General features: G+C 41.1%; 1 protein-coding gene across 1 annotated transcript in view; it reads right to left on the bottom strand.

Annotated features, from left to right (window-relative positions):
* GTDC1 (glycosyltransferase like domain containing 1) overlaps positions 1 to 24,832 on the bottom strand; it is a 488,045-nt gene that overhangs the window by 64,902 nt on the left and 398,311 nt on the right. Inside the window, exon 7 of the mRNA XM_082260340.1 lies at positions 21,018 to 21,162. Coding sequence (XP_082116466.1) covers positions 21,018 to 21,162 — 145 coding nt within the window. The remainder of the gene's footprint in view (positions 1 to 21,017; positions 21,163 to 24,832) is intronic.

Genomic DNA, 24,832 nt, shown 5'->3' with positions numbered 1-24,832 from the left:
GGGTTAAGAATGTGTAAATAGCTTAGGATCCATAGTCTGCGCACAGGATAGGTATCCTATACATATAAACAGAGCTAAAACACCAGGGATGTTTAGATATTAGTACGCTGCAAGACCAAGCATACTGTGCCAGTCATTGTTGGGTACAGTCCTCTACCACAGGAATCTCCACAACAGAGGAAGGGTCAAACGTACCACACTTATTCTAAATAGGAAAGCGTCAGAATCAGCAAACAGCGGGTTAATAACTAGAGTACACTTCATCTGTGCAATAAATGGTCCGCAAATGACCTTCTTCATAGCAATTAACAAATCATCTGCTAAATCTATGAATCTTAATATTCAGATCTATTCTGTCCACTTCATACAATTTATCTGCAAATACTTATTGGACTTTTGATTCTAAATATAATTAGCTGATAATTTTGCCTGGATGAATTACTTTTGTGGAAAGCCTCTGCAGCCTCCGAGCCACATTATCTTGTAATAATGAATGCGATAGGTGATTTCTTTTTTTTTTAATATATATTTTTACTGTAATGAGGATGAGACAGCGTTGTGACACCTGAATCTGGTAATAACAGTAGGCTGCTAATTATCGACAGGATTTTTTTTTAATGTGCGCACAAGGAGTAGAAAAAAAAAATCCCTCATTATTAAAAGAATTATAAAAAAAAAAGTTTAAATTATAAGTGACACCGGCGGAGAGTAAATAAAACGGAGTGATTAAAACATTCCTGCTTTAAGGGTGTTTTTAATTAAATGCAAATGCTAATGTTGTCATACATAGCAGATGGGATTACAATTAGTTATTGTAACTGGTATTTCGTATTGCGTCTTTTGCGGCTCATAGTCAAGATCTGGATATTAAAAAAAAAAAAGTGATACATTCCTTGAGACATTTAAAGTAGCAATGAACCTAAACCACAAGCTGGAGGAACTAAGGACGTGTTCATGCTTGAGAACTTTTATGCACTTTACAGCACTTAAAAAGCATGTTAAAGGACCACAAAACCAAAAAGGACTAAAAAGTTACAATGGTTACATTATGTGAAAGAGCTATATTCACACCTATTGATCTTAAACAAAAAAATTACAAGATGTTTGATGGTTCTGCGTCTTTAATGTGGAGCCTATTGTTTGATGTTGGACATAATTCTTTACAAAAACTTTCAGCAATTGACACTTAGTAGTTTTTCTAGTTCTTAGTAGTAGTACTATTCTTAGTAGTTTTTTCTAGTATTACTGAACAATGATCTACATGCTATAAAATATTGCTCCACACAATACCACCCTAATTTTAAAGGATCAGTCCACCCAAAAACGATTGAATGGCTAGCATATGCTGGAGGGTTAAACTACCTGACAGTTTCTTACTAAAGACACTGATCAAGTCATCCTTGGGCTTTGGCTCCCAGGTCTGAGCATCGGCTACAACCCATTATAAGGGGTCCTATCACCATATTGGTCTTTAAAATCCTTTTAAGGAAAATGCAACAGTTTAAACACCCCAAATATCCAGCAAGGGCAGACGCCTATAGTGGGGAGTCCCGGTCAACAGTGTCTAGGAAAGATACAAGAAGCCAATGGGTCACACAGCCTACCAGGCCCCACCACTTGTGGGTGAGCACACATTATATCTGTCCTTCTGATAAACTTCTGAAACTTCAGGTTTTCATAAACGTTTTAATCGGAGGACCCAAATAAGAAAATGTTTACTTATTTGGGCCCACAAAATAGAAATTGTACATTATTTGTAAATTTCCTACCTTGGAGTACAATACAGGACACAAGACTGGTGTTCTTAGACCATGGGTTTTATGCTGCTATGTTCAGGTAGTTGGACACTGGTAAAAAAAAAAAAAACTTTCTAAAGCCTCCCAAGTGCTTACCCATAACCCGGCCCCACTTTGTGAGGCTCCAGTTTTTTTAGCAATAAAGACTGATTAGGACAGTGATTAGAGCGGAGGGACCTGTGTCCTGTACTATACTCCAAGTTAAGACATGTATTGTTTAATTTCTACAAAGAACATAACAGAATATGTAAAAAGGAAATCAAGGACACAAAAATTCAAAATGAAAGACATATCGCAAAAGATAGTAGGACAAAACCCAAAAAATTCCTTAAAAAATATTAATAGTAAAAAGGTTAGGTTTGAGCATGTAGTAGCGTTACAAAATAATCTGGAGTGGATGACTGGGGACAAAGAGAAGGCAATTTTTTTAAATACTTTCTTCAGCTCTATGTATACAAAGGAACATGGGGGAGCTTATGACCATAATGGGGATGGTATTGACACAGCCCCAAATGATCCACAATGGCTGAAATGTGATATGGCCCAGAAATATTTTGACAGAATAAAGGTGGATAAAGCACCTGGACCAGATGGCATCCACCCACACATCCTAAACGATTTGAGCTCTGTAAGTTCAAAGCCTTTGTTTCTAATTTTTAGGGACTCGTTAAAGTGGAGTTCAGGCCTATTTTGCAACTTTAGTGATTCCTGGAGTGCTCGCTATGCTGATCAACGATTGGGCATTTTCAATTTTTTTCGGGGGTCCCTTACCTAATCTTTAGGGCATTTTTGATTGTACTTCCTCCTCCCCCCTCTGTGGCCACGGCCACCGACATCACTTCCACCTTTGCATTGCATCCTGGGAGCTGTTTGTCATCACTCCCAGGAAGGTGGAATCAGGAAGAACTCCCAGAACACTCCCTGGAATCAGGAAGAAGGACACAGCAGATTACACTGTGGCTTCAGATGCCCACGTCTAAGATGGCCGCGCACAGACAGCATTTTTAAAAGTAAGATTTTGACTAACATCCAATACTGTACACCTTGTAAGTAGGAGAATAGCGGTTCTGTAAAGGGCTATGCATTAGTATTATAGGGGTATTTTTAGTTAAAAAAGGTATTTGAGGCTGGAACTCCGCTTTAAGGACTGGAATAGTACCGGTAGATTGGCGTAGGGCCAATGTTCTGCCTATATTTAAAAAGGGATCAAAGTCTTTGCCAAGTAACTACAGTCGGGAAGATACTAGAGTGTTTAATAAAAGACCACATAGATGAGTTCTTGCTGGAAAAAAATATTTTAAGCAACAGACAACATGGATTCATGAAAGACAGAGGTTGTCAAACAAACCCGATTTCTTTTTATGAAGAGGTAAGTAAAACCTTGGACAGAGGGGTGGCTGTGGACGTAGTATACTTGGACTCTGCAAAAGCGTTTGACACAGTTCCCCACACATGGCTAATGTGTAAGCTAAAGTCTACAGGCTTGGAAAGATCAATTTGTAATGGAATAGAAAACTGGCTAAAGGATTTCAGAAAGTAGTGGTTAATGATTCTCCCTCTGAATGGTCTAAGGTTATCAGTGTTGTACCCCAAGGTTCAGTGCTGAGATCCTTACTTTTTAATATCTTTATAAATCAGAAAGGATCTGAGATTAAAAGTACTATTCCAGTCTTTGCAGATGACACCAAGCTATGCAGTGGAATAACTTTTTTACAGGATGTCCCCAACTTACATGCCAATCTCAAGGCACTGTTTCATTGGACAACTATGTGGCAAATTAAGTTTAATGTTGATAAATGTAAAGTTATGCACTTGGGGGCTAAGAATATTCATGCATCATACATACTAGGGGGGAGGACAACTGGGGGAATCCATAGTGGAGAAGGATCTGGGTGCTCTGGTAGATCACAAGCTTTATAATAGCATGCAATGCCAAGCTAGGGTTTCCCAAGGAAGCAAAGTCATTTCTTGTTGAGCTAGATGGACTTGTGTCTTTTTTCAACCTGACTAACTATGTAACTATGCAAGTCAAAACTCCTAATATCTTAAATTTACAGTACAAGGCTGTTCTTAAACCATGGAATGTATCCAAGCAAATAAACAGAGGTAAGCAAAAAGATTGCAACCTAGAATTTCCAACAGGCCCACAAGAAACAGAAGGGTTTAAATAACCCAAACAAAATACTTAGCTTGAAGTGCCTTCTGAACGAAGATCGCATCAGCTGAGACCTGTACATCCACCTGGAGGATGTATGGAAAGAGGCCAGGTGGCAGCCTTACAAATCTGTGATACAGATGCTTGATGTTGAAAGGCCCAAGAGGCATCAACAGCCCTGGTGGAATGAGCTCTGCTTGAAAAGGTAAGAATCTTTAGCTTAATGGCGTGGGTCAAATGAGTTGACTGATTCACCTGGCACTGGTGGAGTGGGAAGCAGAATGTCCTCTAGGATTGCCATCTGATATAACAAAAAGGGAATTAGCAACTTGGCTGTCAAGTAGACTCTAACAGCCTAACCCCATCCATGCAATATAAGGCATGTTTTAGGGGTGGCCAGATGGAAGACAGGACAATGTCCATATTGGGTGAAGTGAAGATACCACCTTAGGTAAAAAGAAAGGATATGGTCTCAAATTCACCTTGTCCTTTTGCAAAACATGAAAAAATCTCATTACAAGAGAGAGCTGTTAACTCAGAAACACACCTAACAGACGTGAAGGCAACCTTGCAGGCAGGGTCTTCCAAAGGAATGTCTCTAATTGTTTCAAAGGGAGGTCTCTGAAGAGCATAGAAAACTAGATCCCAAGGTGATACAGAACGTCGAACTGGGGGATTGACATGAGCAACTCCCTGTTAAAAGAAGTCTTGATTAGGGGTTGCGAGCCAAGAGGTTTCTGGAAGAGGATGGATGAGGCAGAAACTTGTCCCTTCAGGGTACTCATAGTCAGATGCTGATCAACAGCAGACTTAAGAAAGGCCTTCCATGTGCAAATCTTGTGGGGGTTAGATTTCCTTGCTCTAATCAAGTCAGAGATAGCTCTATTTTTTAGGGCTTAGATTTCAACAGCCATGCCATTAAAGCCAGTGACTAAGATGCAGGATGGGAAGGAGGCCTTGGGCCAGTAGGTCTGGTCTGTTTGGAAGAGGCCACAGGTCGTCCTCCAGAAGTCTAAGCATGCCTGTGTACAACGTTCTTTCTGCACCAATTTGGTATGATGAGAATCACCAAAACCCTTTCCTCTTCTATTTTGCTCATCAGTCTTGAGGGGATCTTCATCGGAGAGGAGACAGAAACCAGTTAGAACAGAGTCCAAGGAATCACCAGAGCATCTACTGTGAATGCTAGAGAATCCCTGGTCTTGGCCAAATGCTTTCAGCTTGTTGTTGAATTTAGGGGCCAGAATGCCCACATGCCCCATAAACAGAGATTCTTAAACAATTGTGTAGTACAGAGACCACTTGCCTGTGTCTAGGTGTTGACAGCTTAGGAAGTCTGCCTGTCAGCCAATTGCAGGAATGTGGATGGCTGAGATAGCTGGAATGTAGGTTTATGCCCATAAGAGCATTACACTTGTTTTTTTCTTTTTAGGGCTGGTTGGCTTCTGGTACCCTCTTGTTGATTTAAGCAGGCCACTGCTTTAGAATTGTCTAACTGTACTCTTACTGGGTGACCTTGTAGAAGGGAGGTCCACAATTGTAGAGACAATCAAACAGATCTCTTTTACAGATGGGGAATGTTGATGGGGAATTTCAACTCCTGCAGGGACCATGTCCCAGGACAGTCAGGGACTGGTAAACTCTACCCCAGCCTGCAAGACTCACATCTGTTGTTACCCCATTCCAAGTTGTTTGTAGGAATGACTTACCCAGTTCCAGGGAACTTATGGAAATCCACCAAGCCTGGGAGATCAAGGTTTGCTGGAGAGAGGTATTAGGTGATCCAGGGACCGGAATTGCTTGTTCCTGTCTGGAGTATGCTGGATTAAAGGGGGTTCTGTTGTGAAAATGGGCAAAGGTAACTGCCTTGAAGGAGGCCACCATGAAGCCCAGAACTATCACACAGAAGCAAATTGAGGGGATGCCATTGTGGCCTGAGTTACCCAGGGTCAGACCTTAGAGAGGCATTCTTCTGAGGGAGGAAATTTCTGGCTTAGGATGTTTTAAAAGATTAGACTCCGGTACTCCAGTTTGAGGGCTACACAGCAGACTTTAGGCAGTTAATAATCCAGCCAAAGGTTAAAAGGAACTGGATTGTCTCTTGGACATTGGCTGACAAGTTCTGGCTGAGGAGCAATTCAGCAGGATGTTGTCCAGGTAACCTGTTACATAATTGCCCTGAATTCTTAGAAGAGCCAGAAGTGCTCAAGCACTTTTGTGAGCACTCAGGGTGCAGAGGACAGACCTAATGGCAGTACCAAAAATAGGATGTGCTTGTCTCCCACAGGTTCCACATTGATTATAACAAGCATGCTTTACTTTACTGCATATACACATTAATTTTACAGTTGTGGGTTAAGTAACACTTAAAAAAAAAAAAAAAAAATCAGTTTAAAATATAAATGGAAGGCAAACTGTTTTTGTGTGGTGTGATATATATATACAGTGGGTACGGAAAGTATTCAGACCCCCTTAAATTTTTCACTCTTTGTTATATTGCAACCATTTGCTAAAATCATTTAAGTTCATTCTTCTTCCTCATGAATGTACACATAGCACCCCATACTGCCAGAAAAACACAGAATTGTTGACATTGTTGCAGATTTTATTAAAAAAGAAAAACTGAAATATCACATGGTCCTAAGTATTCAGACCCTTTGCTGTGACACTCATATATTTAACTCAGGTGCTTTCCATTTCTTCTGATCATCCTTGAGATGGTTCTACACCTTCATTTGAGTCCAGCTGTGTTTGATTATACTGATTGGACTTGATTAGGAAAGCCACACACCTGTCTATATAAGACCTTCCAGATCACAATGCGTGTCAGAGCAAATGAGAATCATGAGGTCAAAGGAACTGCCTAAAAGAGCTCAGAGACAGAATTGTGGCAAGGCACAGATCTGGCCAAGGTTACAAAAAGATTTCTGCTGCACTCAAGGTTCCTAAGAGCACAGTGGCCTCCATAATCCTCAAATGGAAGACGTTTGGGACGACCAGAACCCTTCCTAGAGCTGGCCGTTCGGCCAAACTGAGCTGTCGGGGGAGAAGAGCCTTGGTGAGAGAGGTAAAGAAGAACCCAAAGATCACTGTGGCTGAGCTCCAGAGATGCAGTCAGGAGATGGGAGAAAGTTGTAGAAAGTCAACCATCACTGCAGCCCTCCACCAGTCAGGGCTTTATGGCAGAGTGGCCCGACGGAAGCCTCTCCTCAGTGTAAGACACATGAAAGCCCGCATGGAGTTTGCTAAAAAAACACCTGAAGGACTCCAAGATGGTGAGAAATAAGATTCTCTGGTCTGATGAGACCAAAATAGAACTTTTTGGCCTTAATTCTAAGCGGTATTTGTGGAGAAAACCAGGCACTGCTCATCTCCTGTCCAATACAGTCCCAACAGTGAAGCATGGTGGTGGCAGCATCATGCTGTGGGGGTGTTTTTCAGCTGCAGGGACAGGACGACTGCTTGCAATCGAGGGAAAGATGAATGCAGACCAAGTACAGGGATATCCTGGACAAAAACCTTCTCCAGAGTGCTCTGGACCTCAGACTGGGCCGAAGGTTTACCTTCCAACAAGACAATGACCCTAAGCACACAGCTAAAATAACGAAGGAGTGGCTTCACAACAACTCCGTGACTGTTCTTGAATGGCCCAGCCAGAGCCCTGACTTAAACCCAATTGAGCATCTCTGGAGAGACCTAAAAATGGCTGTCCACCAACGTTTACCATCCAACCTGACAGAACTGGAGAGGATCTGCAAGGAGGAATGGCAGAGGATCCCCAAATCCAGGTGTGAAAGACTTGTTGCATCTTTCCCAAAAAGACTCCTGGCTGTATTAGATCAAAAGGGGGCTTCTACTAAATACTGAGCAAAGGGTCTGAATACTTAGGACCATGTGATATTTCAGTTTTTCTTTTTTAATAAATCTGCAACAATGTTAACAATTCTGTGTTTTTCTGTCAGTATGGGGTGCTATGTGTACATTCATGAGGAAGAAGAATGAACTTAAACGATTTTAGCAAATGGCTGCAATATAACAAAGAGTGAAAAATTTAAGGGGGTCTGAATGCTTTCCGTACCCACTGTATATGCACACCGCTCAAAAAAATTAAAGGAACACTTTGAAAACAAATCAGATCTCAATGGTGAAAAATATCATGCTGAATATCTATTAACACCAGGACTGGGCATGGTCTGGGTAACATGTTAGGAATGAAAGGATGCCACGGAAATGAAAACTATCAACCTACATTAGGCTGATTTCAAAGACTCCCCCAAAATAAAAGTGAATAAATGATGCAGCAGGCTAGTCCATTTTGATGACATTTCATTGCAGCAACTCAAAATGGTACTCAGTAGTTTATGTGGCCCCCCATGTGCTTGTATGCATGCCTAACAACGTCAGGCATACTCCTAATGAGACGACGGATGGTGTCCTGGGGTATTTCCTCCCAAATCTGGACCAGGACATCAATGAGCCCCTGAGAAGGCTTAGGATGCAACCCGGCGGCGTTGGGTGGACCGAAAAATAATGTCCTAGATGTGTTCTATTGGATTTAGGTCAGGTGAGTATCGGGCATATTCTATGGTATCATTTCCTTCATCCTCCAGGAACTGGCTGCATACTCTAGCCTAATGAGGCTGAGCATTGTTGTGCACCAGGAGGAACCTAGGACCCACTGCATCAGCGTAGGGTCTGACAATAGGTCCAAGGGTTTCATCCCGATATCGAATGGCAGTCAGGGTGCGATTGTCTACCCTGTAGAGGTCTGTGAGTTCCTCCATGGATATGCCTCGCTAGACCATCACTGACCCACCACCAAAACTGTCATGCTGAACGATGTTACAATGTTACAGGAAACATAATGTTCTCCAAGGCTTCTCAATCACTTTTTTGAGCAGTGGATAGATAGATAGATAGATAGATAGATAGATAGATAGATAGATAGATAGATAGATAGATAGATAGATAGATAGATAGATAGATAGATAGATAGATAGATAGAGTGCGTCGCTTACCTGGGGAAGAGATGGCACCAGGATGCAGTATGAGAAGAAGGCAAGCCAATGGAGGCAGTGTGATGGTTTGGGCAATGTTCTGCTGGGAAGCATTGGGTCCTGCCATTCATGTGAATGATAGTTTAATACATACCACCTAACTAAATATCGTTGCTGACCAAGTACACTCCTTCATGGAAACAGTATTCCCTGATGGAAGTAACCATTTTCAGCAGGATAATGGTGCCCTGCCACACTACAGGAATGCTTCAAGAACACTTTGAGGAACACAACAATGAGTTTGTGGTGTTGACTTGGCCTCCTTATTCTTCAGATCTCAATCCATTAAGCATTTGTGGGATGTGCTGGAAAAATAACCCATGAAGCCCCACCTTGCAATTTACAGGACCTAAAGGATCTGCTCTTCACGATTTGGTGCCAGATATCACAGCATAGCTTAAGAGGTCTAGTGGTGGGTCAGGGCTATTTTAGTAACAAAAGTGGCTGTTTTGGTAGCCAAAGGGGACCTACTCAATATTAGGTAGATCATTATAATGTTATATATATTTATTAAACCATTGTAAATACTTTTTATTTAAATAAATGATAATGTAGCCAATGTTCTCAGCTGGTAATGCTCCTTGTGACGATGGAGGGGATGGTTGGGGAGGAAGTATTGTAACAGCAGTCCAACCAGAGCACAGGCATAGTTTTGTGTAAAATTCAGACAGAAATACACTGTGATGAGCTGCCCCCAGGAGACAGGGAAACATCAGAACACTTATCCTTCCAGTGACGAACTTGTGCAGAAGGGGGTGTGTCAGCAGAAGGCAGGGAAATCTACAGACCTACTGATCTACAGTATCTAGTGAAGAACTGTGAAGAGGTGCGTTAGCAGAATTCTGACCATAGCAGTACAGGCCCAATGTGCGTGAGCACATCATCTTGTAGCTTCCAAGTAGAAGGCAAAGAAGCAACAGACCATGCTTGGATGGATGTGCCAACATGCCTTGGTGTAGCAAGTAGGAAATTGGAAAGCAGGAGGACTGGTAGGATCACCAGGTGTTTATAACAAAGGAAGCAATTAAAAGAGAATAGAATACTTTTTTTATCATACAAGTACATGGTTACACAGACACATATCAAAAATATAAAAAGTTAGAGTAACATACACTTTAAGTAGAAGCAGGATAGTCTCCCTGAAGAGTTAGAGATAACTGGTTAGACTGAGGTAGGGAATTCTAGAAGATGAGAGAGGCTTGAAAGAAGTCCTGAAAGTGAGCATGGAATGAGGGACAAGGGAGCTAGAGAGCAGGAAGTCTTAGGAGGAGTAGAGAGGATAGTTTGGGTGATATTTTGAGACAAGGTTGGTGATGGAGCACATACGAATGTGCTCTATAAATCAGAAAGACACTCACTCTCAGCATTCCCATAATGCTTAGTGGAAGGCCCAGTGACATCGTCCTTGCCTGAAGAAGAAGGTAAGTCGGTTTTATTATTATTATATTTCCATATTCCCATCGCACACATTCCTGGAATGAGCTCTCAAGGTCCTGGGCACTGCAGCGACCACCAGCTGGATACTGCAACATGCACAACAGAATGTAAATATTCACCAGCACATCTTCAATCATGTCCAAACGTTTTTTTTTTTAATTGATTTTTTTAATTGAAGATAGATCACATCACAGTGTAGTGCAATGTTTCGGAGCCACGCAGGACCCCTTTTTCAGGCATAAGATGAAATATTGTACTACCCTGTGATGTGATCTTTCTTCTAAAACCGTTTGGACATAACTGACGATCCTTGGTGTGCTGGCGAATATTTACATTTTGGACCTTACAAAGTTCGCATTAAAGAGGAGGTCCATAAAAAATTAAAAGTCAGCAGCTACAAATACTGCAGCTGCTGACTTTTAATATCAGGACACCTACCTGTACAGGGATTCAGCGGTGTCTTAACCCCAGCCGATTTTTCAATCGGCTCACAGGTGCTGCCGTTACCATTGCTTGTAAGGGAAACTGGCAGTGAAGCCTTTGGGCCATAAAAGCCGGTTCCCTACTGCACATGTGCAAAGCAAGCTGCGCTTTGTGAATAGCTCGATGGCAGGGGAAGAAAGAGGGGGGCCTGAACCTTCAGGTGATCTCCAGGTACCCGCTCCTAGGGCTAGAGGTAGGAGTCAGATAAGCAGAATTTCCCCTTTTGGGTGGAGCTCCGCTTTAAGCATGAGAAAAAAAGCAACGTCATGTATTGCCAGAAACTGTCCTACTCCCTGGGCACCCTGCCCCTGTTCACATTTTCCTGCACAAACAAAAACATTTTCATGTTAGACAGGTATCCAGCAGAAAGTTTAGATATGATGGAGAAAGGGATGGCGAGTGGCCACCCACTACAGTGATGTTCTCAGCTAAAACCCAGGATGCAGCGGGGACTGCAGATAAAGAAAAATAAACTAATTGCACACTTTCTCCTACTTTATTTGTGTAAAATTTTCCATCTGCTACATCTAAAGACGTCTAAACTGTTTGTATCAAACCTGCGCTCTGCTGCCAGCTGTGCCCATTAAGGATTTCAAAATGCCGGGTAAATGAGCCATCGTAAAATGCAGTAGTGTAGGTCCATCTGCCCACAACTGGTAGGAGACCCAGTACCTGGTCTCTGCAAGAGTATGACTTGTGCAATTAAAAATGATTTTTTTTTCCTGTTTTGTAATGAATCAAGGCTTAAAATCTGTACATATTGTTTGTTTTTAGGTTATATTGCTACTATATAATTATTATTTGTAATTGACCATTCACGGGTTTAAAACAAGCTGAAAACAGTGATACAGAGAAGCATGCAGCACATACAGACTCTCACAGCTTAGCTAATCTATACATTACAATATTCACTGTACATTTAACACCCAATCAGGAAACAGTTGGCTGTGGAGGCCTACGCATTTATGTCATCATTGCTCTCTGTGATGCCATAATGAAAAAGCCTAAAAAGCCGTATTATGTCACATAACCCTGAATAAATTCCCGATACACGCAGAGTCTACAATGGGTGGATGAATACATGGCTGGCACATTTCTAGAGCAACAATAAAATTAAGATTTACTATGGGGCAGTCTGTTACTCCATGCTACACATGCAAAGATGAAAAACAGAAGTGGGTAGGCTATGTTCCTGCAAAACACTTTAAAGCTTAACCTCTTGGCTAAAAAATTTATGTAATATTCTCCGGCAAAGTTCCCCATGCCAACAGAACATTTGTTTATCTTCTACATGTGAACTAGAAGCACCCTTAATGACAACTGCAGATCTCAAAATAATATCAGAAACCAACAGTTTTTTTCTTTCCACCCTGCAGTGTGGTGCGCAAAAAACAAGCACCAAGTGAACCAAAAAAGTGCATGTGAAACACAAAAAAGGGGGACAAGGTGGGGCTGATTTACTAAAACCAGAGAGTGCAAAATCTGGTTGAGCTTTGCATGGTAGCCAATAGGCTTCTAACTTCCGCTTGTTCAATTAAACTTTCACAAAAAAAAAAAAACTGGAAGCTAATTGGTTTCTATGTAGAGCTGCACCGGACTTTACACTCTCCAGTTCTCCTGCTGACTGGGAAAGGCAATCTGGTCTACTTAGCTAGATGGCCTGGCAAACCCCTCTCTTCATGGCTAGCCAAAGACAACCATTGAGTACTAGGTTAAAGAGGAAGTAAACTCCTCAAAATGTTTTTTCTTTTTTTCTTCCCTGAAAAGTAAATGCATAATGTGCTAGTATGCATCGCATAGCACATGATGTGACACTTACCTCCAACGAAGCCCACAATGTCCACGCTGCTGGCCGCATTCATGTTCACCCGTCTTCTTCTGGGTCTGTGGACTCCGGCAGTATTACTGGCCGGAGCCGCGTGACGTCACTCCTCATGCGCGCGGGAGCTGCCAGTGACGGCCCTGGGCTCTGAAGAAACGGCACGGACGGCCGTTTCTTCAGAGCGCATGCGCCGATGACGTCATCGGCTGTATGTACTGCAAATATCTCCTAAATGGTGCAAGTTTAGGAGATATTTACAGCACCTATAGGTAAGCCTTAATATAGGCTTATCTATGGGTAAAAGTAATTTAAGTGGGTTTACAACCACTTTAAGGGGTTCTCCCGAAGAGAGACCCCCAGGCAGGGGAGGAAGAAATCTAAGGGCAACACATTCTCCCCTCTCGAAAATCCACACCCTACTCTCCAGTGGGTGAAAAGAGACACATAAAAAAGTGCAGTGACCAACTTTGTGACTCATGACCAACGTAATCACCAGAGCAGCCAAATAATGGTGATTAGATGCAGGCTGGAGGTTGGATTTCAAACTTCTCCAGCTTACAGATGCCACAATGCTTCTCTTTTTCTCTATCTTTCTGTACACAGGGAAAAAAGTGCAATGCTAGAAAAAAAATATATATGAAAAAGCTAAAATATTTATTCCTAAACCGTTATGTGAAAAGTTACCAAAATGCAATTTATTTTCATATTTGTGTCCATCTATCAGAAACCAGGTTTCTTTTTCCCCACATTTGCATGCGGCACACTGTGTCCCAGTCCTGCCCCTCCCACTCGCAGTCTGAAATCTTCTGTACAGGGGATTGCAAGAGGCCGATATCAAGACAAATTCAGGTTCTTGCACTGCTTGCATTTAAAAATAGATTAATAAATGATTTATTACTGAATACGGAGCCTCAATAATGTGTGTGCTTTAAATTTGATAGCATTTTTGTTTAAAGAAGCTTTTACAAATATAAGTGCAATGCTTTACAAACCCTCATCTCTCCCAATTACAAAACAATATTTTAATACAGTGGTCTCCAAACTGTGGCCTGCTGGCTGAATGCGGCCCTTTGCTTGCCTTTATCTGGCCCTTGAGGCATCATTTATTCCACTGACACCAGCAATAGGGCATCATTCCTTCCACTGACACCAATGATGGGGCACTATTTCTCCCATTGGCACCAATGATGGGGCACTATTCCTTCCACTGACACCAATAATGGGGCACTATTCCTCCCAATGACACCAATGTTTCTACTGACCAGAGATGATATGTCTTTTTTTTTTTTTACTCCCGCTGACCACCAAGTCGGAGGTATTATTTACTCCCACTGGCGTTGGGACATTTTCTACTCCCAGGAGACCACAGTCCAGCCCCCCTAATGTCTGAAGGACAATAAACTGGCCCTCTGTTTCGAAAGTTTGGAGACCCCTGTTCTAATACATCAATTAGTGAATACCAAACTTTTTTAGGTTAATTGGTATTTAAATTGGTTTTTATATTCTTACAATGTGACATCATGATCAGAGGTTTACTAAGAGCGTTTAGCTGGGCAGTAAAGAGTAAACTTTCACTCGCTGGTTGATTTGCAAAGCACCATCATTGCATTTGACTATTAAACTCTGTGGGGTGGATTTACTACACACAAACAGACTGTTCACTTTGCATGTGCAGGTGCATTCATTTTCCTCAGTAAATGTAAATGTGGAAAACCTTCACTTTGTAAAGAATATCTAATCAAGTGCAAGGAGAATAAAAAAGAAACAACATTTTTGCTTGCACATGCTTGGATGATGGATATCAGCAGAACTTTACCAAATTCACTAAGCTATAGGGAAAATAAATGTAACTGCACTTGCAATGTGCACAGTCTATTTGCCTTTAGTAAATCCACCGTGGGTCAGAATAGTCTTTAGTTTGAGTGTTAAAACTTCATGTGATCCCACAAGTGTTTCCTTCTTCTCAGTGTGTAATCCAGCACCAACCCTTGCACATGGGCTTTGGGAAAAAAGAGAAGGTCAAAAGTTTAAAACTTCCAGAACTCTTCATTCAGCAGATTCACAGAAGAGATCCTCTCAATATTTAGACATCTGTCCCCAGTTGGATCACATATGACACAAAAAAACATCCATCCTATTGGGGATAATTTTTTATTTGCCCTGAGTTGGGCTTTAAACCTTTAAATACACTGTCATGTGATTCCCTAATAAGTGTTCTTCCAGTAGGTACAACCAGTGAGTGAAAGTTTCTCACTTTATTCTCCACTGCCCACCTGAACGGTCTTCAGATTTCCCCTGGTCAGGATGTCACATTGGAAGAATTTATGACCCCTAGAGGATTCCAGTAGGGAGCTGATGATGGACTCCTCTGACATATGTCCCCAGGAAGCATCTTGGTCACTGCAGACCACAACACTTGTGATCAAGCCTGTCATGGGACCAGAGTTTTAGTTATAACTTGGGCTTTAAGAAAGATTAAAAAAAAAAAATATATATAGATAGATTAGATAGATAGATAGATAGATAGATAGATAGATAGATAGATAGATAGATAGATAGATAGATAGATAGATAGATAGATAGATAGATAGATAGATAGATAGATAGATAGATAGATAGATAGATAGATAGATAGATAGATAGATAGATAGATAGATAGATAGATAGATAGATAGAGGAACCACTCAGGTGCACTCAGCTTTGTAAATATTCTTCCACAATCCTCATCCAAGCACAGACATTTGTGATAATGTTACTACTTGTGTCCTACGCTTTTCATCATGGCACCCTTTATGCAGTACCTTCTTTTGAACTTGAGGGATATCACTAATGTAATTTCAGCAACCAAAATTTGGATGCAACGATAGTTTTAGCTATTCAGTGAAAAATTTTTTGTATATATAAAAAATTGTATATTCTATAAAACGTTACAAAACAGACAGGTCAAATCTTTTTTTTTTTTGTTCATTCATATATATCCTCCAGTGTTTGTGATTACCATGGATTCCGCAAATATTTCATTCGGGAGGTACAGCTGTTAATGATTTGCGAACATGTACACAGAGAGCAGCAATAATTCAAATATTAATATATGTTTAAGCCACAGCCGCCACCACTGGCAGCCAGTAATCACGGCTGGATCTATTTACTTCACAGCCTTCAACTAAATAAAAATAAGATACTCATATATATTTATTGAAAAATTAAACAAAAATGCCAGCAGTAATTTGAAAGACATATATATAGCTAGACCAACAAATGTTAAGCAAGGCCAATGATAGGAATTCAAGAAAATGTAAAATAGAGATCAACGAAGAATACAACATAAACAATGTTTTTTGCAAGAACATTGAAAAATAGCACACAAAGAACTCCTGCACAATGCATCCAATCAGAAATACTTTCTTTGCTGGGGGGAGGGGGGGAGGGGTTGAGATGTAATTTGACTGGCTGCTATGTATCCGCAATGCTCTTTGTGCCGTTAGAAGTACAGTAAAGGGTTTTGCAAGACAAGCAAATTTTATTTTATAAACTTTGACATGATAAACAAGCGATCTCTTGATATACAAGTAGTTTCACGTCACAACGGAGTATAAAAGAGAAAAGAGGCGCCTTTAAGTGTAGCAATATGGTTACATTTAATGAAGGTACAACATTTAGCATCTCACATGGCTAATGATTAAAACAGGCACATCTAAGTATGCAGGCATCCGAGTTAAAGCTGTCCACGTAGACCGTTCTCCACACCACCATCGACGTCATCCCTTCCACGCTGCGCTCCATAAGCGCATCAAGCCTCCCTTTCAGATCACTCTACTGCAGGGTAGTCTTCCCAGTCACGACTGCAGACTGACGGCAGTGAGAGACGGCGGTGAGGAGAATGGTCTATGTGGACAGCTATACCCTGGATACCTGCATACTTACATGTGCCTGTTTTAATCATGAACCATGTCAGTTGCTAAATGTTGACCCTTTATTAAATGTAACCATACTGCTACACTTAGAGGCGTCTCTATTCTCTTTTATACTCTGCAGCTGCTGCTGGATTTTTCTTCTAATCCCCTTGTAGAGGCGCCATTTGTTGATGGACATTTTATGGTTATACAACAATCACGTTGCTATAATCTTTTTTTATGGACTATAAACTGAAGGAAAAAACAGCGTGGGGCCCTTCAGGTCTGGTATGGATTTTAAGGGGAACCCCACACCAAAATGGCGTAGGGCCCCCCCCCCCTAAATCAATGCCAGACCCTTATCCGAGCATGCAACCTGGCAGGCCAGGAAAGGAGAAAGGTTTTTGGGGGGCAAGTGAGTGCCCTCCCCCCAAAACCATACCAGGCCACATGCCCTCAACATAGATTGAGGGCCCTGGAGAAACCCTGGGATAGCACCCCCAAAGCACCTTGTCCCCATGTTGTTGAGGACAAAGGCCTCTTTCCTACAACCATGGGCTGTGGTTGCGGGGGTCTGTGGGCGGGGGACTTATCGGAATCTGGAAGCCCCTTTTACCAAGGGGGTCCCCAGATCCTGCCCCCCCTATGTGAATGAGTATGAACCCCCAAACATCATATATTTTCTGACAGAAGAGGCCCAGGGGAATAAAAAATGGTTGCAATTTTATATGTCATACAATATTTAAGCAGCAATTATTCTAACGCAAATTTTCAGGAAAAAGGTCACTTAGGCTCAGTTTACACTAGTGCAGGCCGTGTGGCCCACGTTTGCTTGGCATGGCAGCCCATTCATTTAAATGGGCTGCTGTGTTGCATAAACTGCAGAAAAAGGGCAATGCACCTTATTAAAAAAGCTTCCGCAGGGAAACCGCATGATCTTTTTGACTATGCAGCTTCCCTGCAGTTCCCACACCCTCGATCATGCTGTGGGCTGAGATGTGTGAAGTGACATTCAGAATGCATGGCAGTCTAGCATGTCTCGCAAGAGCAAGGCGATTTTTGGCTGTGGGTGGTTGCGGCAGCGTACAGTGCGGAGTAGTGTGAACCTAGCCCTAATGAATTTTAGCGCACAGAACCACAACATAATACTACATTTTTGCTAAAACACAAAACAATGTTGTATCAAGTAAATATATACCAAACATATCAAGATTTAAAATTGTGCATGTTTGTGAAATGGCGACAAAGGAAATTAACTAAAATGGTCTATAGGCGATGCTTCAAAAGTCTTTGCAGGTTATCAGTTATTCATGAATTAGGGCCGTCGAATTATTGCTTTCACTGTGACATTTGTGACAATGAGGAGAGCATGCCAGGCCTAAGCCTGCGTTTGAATTTGCATGTATGCGTGAGGGACAGGGGTGCTTTTAATTTTATTTATTATTATTATTTTATTTACATTAATTGATTTTTTAACACTTTTTTCTTTTTTTTCCGATTTGCCTTAAGGCTCTTTTCACACGAATGTTCCGATAGGGTCCGCCTATCCCTTTTTCAGCCGGACCCGATTATAACCTTCATTCTCCTCAATAAAGCGGTGACTGTGAATGGACATGTGTGTGTTTACACCTGCATACATCCAATCCAATCTGATCAAAACAGAGGGAGGGAGATCCGTATCTATTCTGTCCAGTGTATTAGATAGAATTGCTGCCGGGTGTAAATGAACAGGCGGTCCATTTACATCTGACCGCCCATAAAGGACAGTGTGTTGTGTCAATTTTCGCTCTGCATAAGCGGAGCAAACACTGACCTGTCATGTGCCTGCTCAGCGGGGATCAGCAGACAGATCCCCTGCTCAGCAAGCGAATCACAGACAGAGTCTTCCCCATGTGAAAGGACCCTTATTCTTATCACAAGGAAGTGAACAAACCCCTTTGAGATAGGTAGGTGACAGGTATACTCTTTGGAGACATCCCCTACCATCCAAAGCAGATAACTAAGCACAGTTTGTGTTTGGTTAGCTGCTTCCATGCCTGTAACAGCACTCTAAAAAGGATCACTTTTAAAAGAAGGTTGATTTCTGCGTAAAAAGAACAGCACCAGCAGCTGCAGCCATGATCCTGGTATAACCACATGCTACATACATCACACTCACATACATCACACTCACGATCAAATGTAGTAAAAAGCGCATTTCAAAATACTGCATATAGACGGGTAGCCTCCAGGACATGGACTATTCTATTGCTGCAGGAAGACCAGATGGCATTCGTAATGGCTGGGCTGATGCGTTTCCAGGGCAAACCATCTTCCTCAGAGCCAAAGAGGCAAATGACTCACCAGACATATATACCTGCAAACCGGACCGCTTTCATTAGTCGGTCCCACCCCTTTCACATCATTGGTGGTGTGCATTGTTCAAGTGTCCAATTGCAGTGCAAAGATCACCATCTACAGCCAAACCTATTCAGCAATCTGCATGCATGATGTTTCACAGTGCAGTATAGCATGTTCTAACATAATGATTTAAAGTACAATTTAACATATTAATTAGCAAAAGGCATATAATTGCTCTCATTAGGGCAGTGGGTTCCAGTCAATGTACCCACCATTACCTACTTGGACCATCTGCGCAGTCCCTGTACAATGTGATACCTCCTAGGCGCAGGGTAGTGGCGGGAGTTGGGTTCACTCCAGCTGCCATTACACGTCAGTAGGTTTTTAGAAAGCAAGTGATTGTGGAGCCTCCTCTGTCACTATTGCAGGACGCTTCTACCAGAGTTGGAATGCACGCTGTACTCGTAATCCAGAAGTGCAGGCAAGTATGCATTCTACCGGCCTACACCATCACATCCACCCCATCTAGAGGCCAAGCCATGATGGATCGTATGAGCGGCGGGCAGTAGGGGCGGGTCCACTGTTATTAAACCCTCGCCTATTGGGTAAAGAAAACCTACAACTAACAGGGCTAATTGCAGCAGCATTCTATAAGACTTAATGCATTAATAAAATACCACGGTTTATCAGGGTAATTTACATTCTTGAAGTTTCTTATAGCCGTACTCCTACTCTACTAGTCATAAGGGGAAATATAGTAAGCCACTTCCTGAAAAGTAATAATTAAAAATAAAAGTATTGATAAAAAACATACTATATCTGTATATATAAAAATCGATAAAAGTTATTTAGCAAAATTAAAAATCGAAAAAGGCCCAAAGTGACATGTCAATGATGACAGTCACAGACCATGAACCAATGTTCACTTAACCCCTGGAGTACTAGTAAAGATGTTTTAAAACTAGACATCGGTCAGGCACATAAATAGGGTCAGGGCTGCCTGCTAAACAAGGTTGAAACAAGGACCAGTTAATAAAAGGTACAAAGATTGAGATAACAAAAAAAAAAAAAAAGTAAAAATTAATAACAATACAAAAAAGGAAAAAAAACAAGATAACAAGACATAAAAATGATAATAACGGGACAACTGTCCCTCTGGGAAATGACGGGGCAGATCCCCAGCTTCTTAGTATCCTTGTTCAGCAGATCCCATGCTCAATGTTACTCCCAGCTCTGCTGATGCCCCAGTCAGTAGTATCCCCATCTTAACTGATCCCCACTCAGTAGTATCCCTCAGCTCTGCTGCTGATGACGTCTTTTCAGTTCGCTTGTTGGTTTACCAGTGCATCCTGGGATATTTCATAGCTGGAATACCTCCAAAACAAAGCAAAGCTAAAGCTGAATAAAAGCCTCTCAAAAGCTGCAGGTGCTGCTATAGCGAGCTTTGTCAAAAGACTTTTATGGAGGCTTTGGAGACGCTTTGAAGCACCAAGAAAGCGACATGGGGTATAATTTTTAAAGCGAAGCAAACACAATGTCTAAACAGGACTGTAAGCTTATCATTTTATTTAGTAACAGGTGCTTTGATAGGCATTCAGAGCACTTTAAAAAAAAGTGTGTCCAATGCCACATATTGAAGCAAGTGTAAACAAGCCCTCACAGGCTTCAGATAAATGTTTAAAACCTTACAAAATCAAGCTAATATGTCAGTCTTGGACAAAAATACATATTTTATATGTAAGCCTGAACAACTATAATAAGTTTGGATTTGGATTGAACATTTTTACAAAAGCCCAGCAAAGATTGTCACTCTTTGGGAAGGCACCCTCTGCCAGGCATGGGATGTAGAGCATGTCAATGTGACTCCACAGGCAATTCCACAACCAGAGACACAGCACTCCTCCCTCTGGATCAGCATGGCTGTTACATCAGTCACCATGGTTCTGTCCTTACACACTATGTTTACAATGGAAAGAATTAGTAACTTCTTACTACACAACTACAGATGAAAAAAGGGAAAGAAGGAAAACTTACATCGCCACACCAAAGAATTCATGCTTAGCTGTCGAAATGACAACATCAGCCTCACAGAGTACTTGAAAGTAGTTGTCCTTGCTGGGTAGAAAACCCCAATGTAAAACTGCCGACCCCAAGAATGTTCTTGCTTCAGAAAAGATCTCTGCAAATTAAGAATAAAGGAGGATCTTCAGACAGGAAAATCAGTTTAAAAAAATAAGTTAAGACAGATAAAACAAGGAAAAGAAATTGGGACTTTGAATGAGGTCAACTGGATAAATACATTTATTAAAAAAGTCACATATACAACCGATAAGGACACATACAGAGAAATGACATACAGCAGATTATAAAATTCATATTAAATAAGAATAAATACAATATTACAAGGATCAAACATAGATCTCTAGGGGATATAACAAATTCAATATGACATCATGCTCTCTGTAGGCTCACAGTCTCTAATTGTATCAAACTTGGAAAAACATCTGAGTTATTGTAGGCTCGACGCGTTTCTTGGACCTCCGTCCATTCATCAGGAGCTTAAATATAGGTTGTATATCTGAAATTGATAATCTAAGTTATAACGAGGTATAATTTAGGAATAATTGAATTGTAGTATAATAGAAAAAGAAAAAATAGGTAGAAAAGACACTACCTTGAGTAATATCATATGTTTAAAAAAACACAATCCAATGATGGAAAGGGAGGGTGGGGCCTATACGGAGAATGCCTGGCCCAGGGCTGAGGCATAAACAACACCCAGCATAAGAAGGGGGGGGGGCAGCAGGAAGAAGGAAACCATATGTGAAGTGAGAAACAAGAGTTCAAAGGCAGCACTCCGAGGAATGGCATTGGAGGCACGCTGGGACCAAAGAAATCGAAAAATAAATATATATATATATATATATATATATATATATATATATATATATATATATATATATATATATATATATATGTATTAGGTCATTAAAAAAGGAGAACATCAATCTCAAAATTCATATAGGTAGATAATACAGACGAGTTAGCCCAGGAAAGGTGTCGGCAATACATCCAACGAAATACCATTCTAGTAAAAAGTGCCAAGAAATAGTACGTAGAGCTAGTGCATCCATATGAAACTGAAAGAAGAAGAGTAGGGGGAAGGACTTGCATCCATATAGACTTAAATTAGGAAAATAGAGAAAAAAGGATATGCAGAGAGGTGAGAAGAGAAAGAAACCAACTGACAGGCGCTGGGTGCCAGTTGGAATACTAAGAGAGAAAGAGAAAGGTAAAAGAAGATCGTGGTAAAAGTGATTCACAAATGCCCCCCAGCATCCCATGCTTATATCAACCAAAAGTGTAGTGCTCAAAAGAGTGCATAAGTAACTAGAGATAACAGCTAGATGGGAAGATATTACCAGGATTGCCATTTCAATAAAGTGAAGGAGTTTACAAGGATGACTAGTGAAGATAAATCTGAACCGGTCCAAGCTGCATACCCCGATATGCAAAGGTGAGTCCACGCCAACGCCATGCAAGCGTCAGGTATATATGGATGGAAAATGTACCTCCCACATCTGGTCAGTCAGACCAGATATGGGTTAGAACATACCGGCCCTGGCGTAGATGAAGAAGTTAAGACAGATATTGCAGTTTGAATTAGCCAACATCCATTATTACTCCAGGTAGGTCCCTGGGTTCTCAACTTCACCCATTGCAAGAGGGCCCACTCTCCTTGTTAGACTGGTCATAGATTCCTTGTTTTTTGTTTTTGATCAGCCAGTGGACTGTCGAAAGGAAAAAAAAAAACAGATTCCCCCATCCGCACATATGAGGTGGATGGAAGAATCCTCCCCCCTGTGCTACTGTAGTCTAACAGCAGGACTCCTCTGCTGTCAGAATACACTGATCAGCGGCTGCAGCCGAGTATTTCAACATTCTCATTCAACAGAAATTGATCATTAAAATGACTTCTGTCAAGCGGTAACAGCCACAGATGGATCAAAATTCATCTGGTCTCTGTTGAACCAGCTGAATTTCGATCCATCTATGGGCAGCTTTGGATTTATAATTACTGTACTGAAAAATGAGACACTATGGCTGTAGGGGGGAACAGAACCAGGACCTCCAGCTGAGAGAGTTCAACACTTAAATGCCTGAAATATATAAGCAATTGTGTGTTTATAATAAAAATACCAGTACTTGGTTTGGTAACACTTTAATGAGCAAAACCAGATAAATGAAGAGTATACATTCATGCATGACCAAAATTTACCCCAAACCTCCCTCTCCTTCTCTAAAATTTTAAATCATTTATAAATCTCAGCATTATTTTTTTTAATATTATTCTAACTTGTTTATGTAGTAAGATTGGTTGGAGTTAATTGGAGCAAAGGCACTGCGCTGTCAGCTCATACAGGATGTTTGGAACACGATGGATCAACAGGCATTTACTGTATTTGTAACATTGCTAAAGGAATAAAACATGGGAGAATGCATGTATCGCAGAGATGACTGAATATTATTTATTATTTAGAGTTGGTTTACACCAGCAGCTGTGCTGAAAGCATGGCCGCAGGTTGCATGGGGAGAAACAATGCTGGTGCACCTGGACAGCAGGGGTTTAAATTAAGCCGGTTGGGTTGCCTTTAATAGGCAAAGCTGAGGAGGATAAATCTATGTATTCCTAAAACGGCATGACATTATGGGGTAGATTTACTAAAGGCAAATAGACTGTGCACTTTGCAAAGGGCAGTTGCACTCTGCAAGAGCAGTTGCTCCAGAGCTTAGTAAATGAGCAGAAGCACTGCTGACTTCCATCATCCAATCACGTGCTAGCAAAAAAAGCATTTTTTTCTTATTTTTCTTGAACGTGATTGGTTATTCTTTGCAAAGTGAAGCTTTACCTCATTTACTAAGCTCTGGAGCAACTGCACTTTACAAAGTGCATGGCTATTTGCCTTTAGTAAATAACCCCTATAGCTCAACTCAACTAGTGGAAGTAAGGAAATCTACTGTACTGAGCTAGCATATGCCAACATAAAGTGTGCATGGCTTGCAATATAAGAGCCTCTATGGTAAGCTAATGGGGGTGGAGGTATTTAGGGGGCCTTGAAAGAGATCAGACTGGGTATTACTGGTATGGTCATATATATATATATACGGCAGGAAGAACTCTGGGCAATTACATATAGTATGCAGGGCCATCCCCTCTTCATTATGTTTAAAGGTGATGGTGCGCTTTTCTAAATTGGTGAGAAAATCATATATTGAACAATATATAAAAAATAATGGATGAAGACCCAAATATCACAGTGATGGGTGAATGAAGTGTTGAATCAATAAATATGGTCTTAAAAAACATTCAATGTGACTCCAACAAATAAACCACTAAAATGAAAGTCCATAAATTATGTGGTCCAAAATAGTGGGAAATGGTGAAAAAAATCCAAATAAAAATCAAGGTGATGATAAGGTGTTCCCTCCACCAGGTGAAATGCCTCCTTACCCGGCGGAAAGAAGGTAAGTGCCTGATAATGATAATTCTCATGTAGGTAAAGCCAGTGTCCTAATTCCACCTGCACACGTGCACAGTCACCCGGGTGATAAGTATATACAACCCTCTTCATTATGCTGATCCCCTGGCTTCTATTGAGATGGAGCAAGTACGCAGAACAGCCATGCCAGTTTCACTTCCATACTTGTTCCAGGTCCTTGACTCAAAGTAGTGAAGACTGGAAACCCACATATAGTGTATCTTTTAATAGGCAAATGAACAGTCTTTTGTATCTTAATGCAATTCAGTGGAAAAATATTTGTTGTCACACCCCAACTAAAAGCTAAAA

This window comes from Pelophylax lessonae, assembly GCF_965119305.1.
Source record: "Pelophylax lessonae genome assembly, chromosome: 6".
NCBI classification, from domain to species: domain Eukaryota; kingdom Metazoa; phylum Chordata; class Amphibia; order Anura; family Ranidae; genus Pelophylax; species Pelophylax lessonae.
The sequence above is the reverse complement of the archived record's forward strand: the minus strand, read 5'-3'. Positions and strand labels throughout refer to the sequence as shown.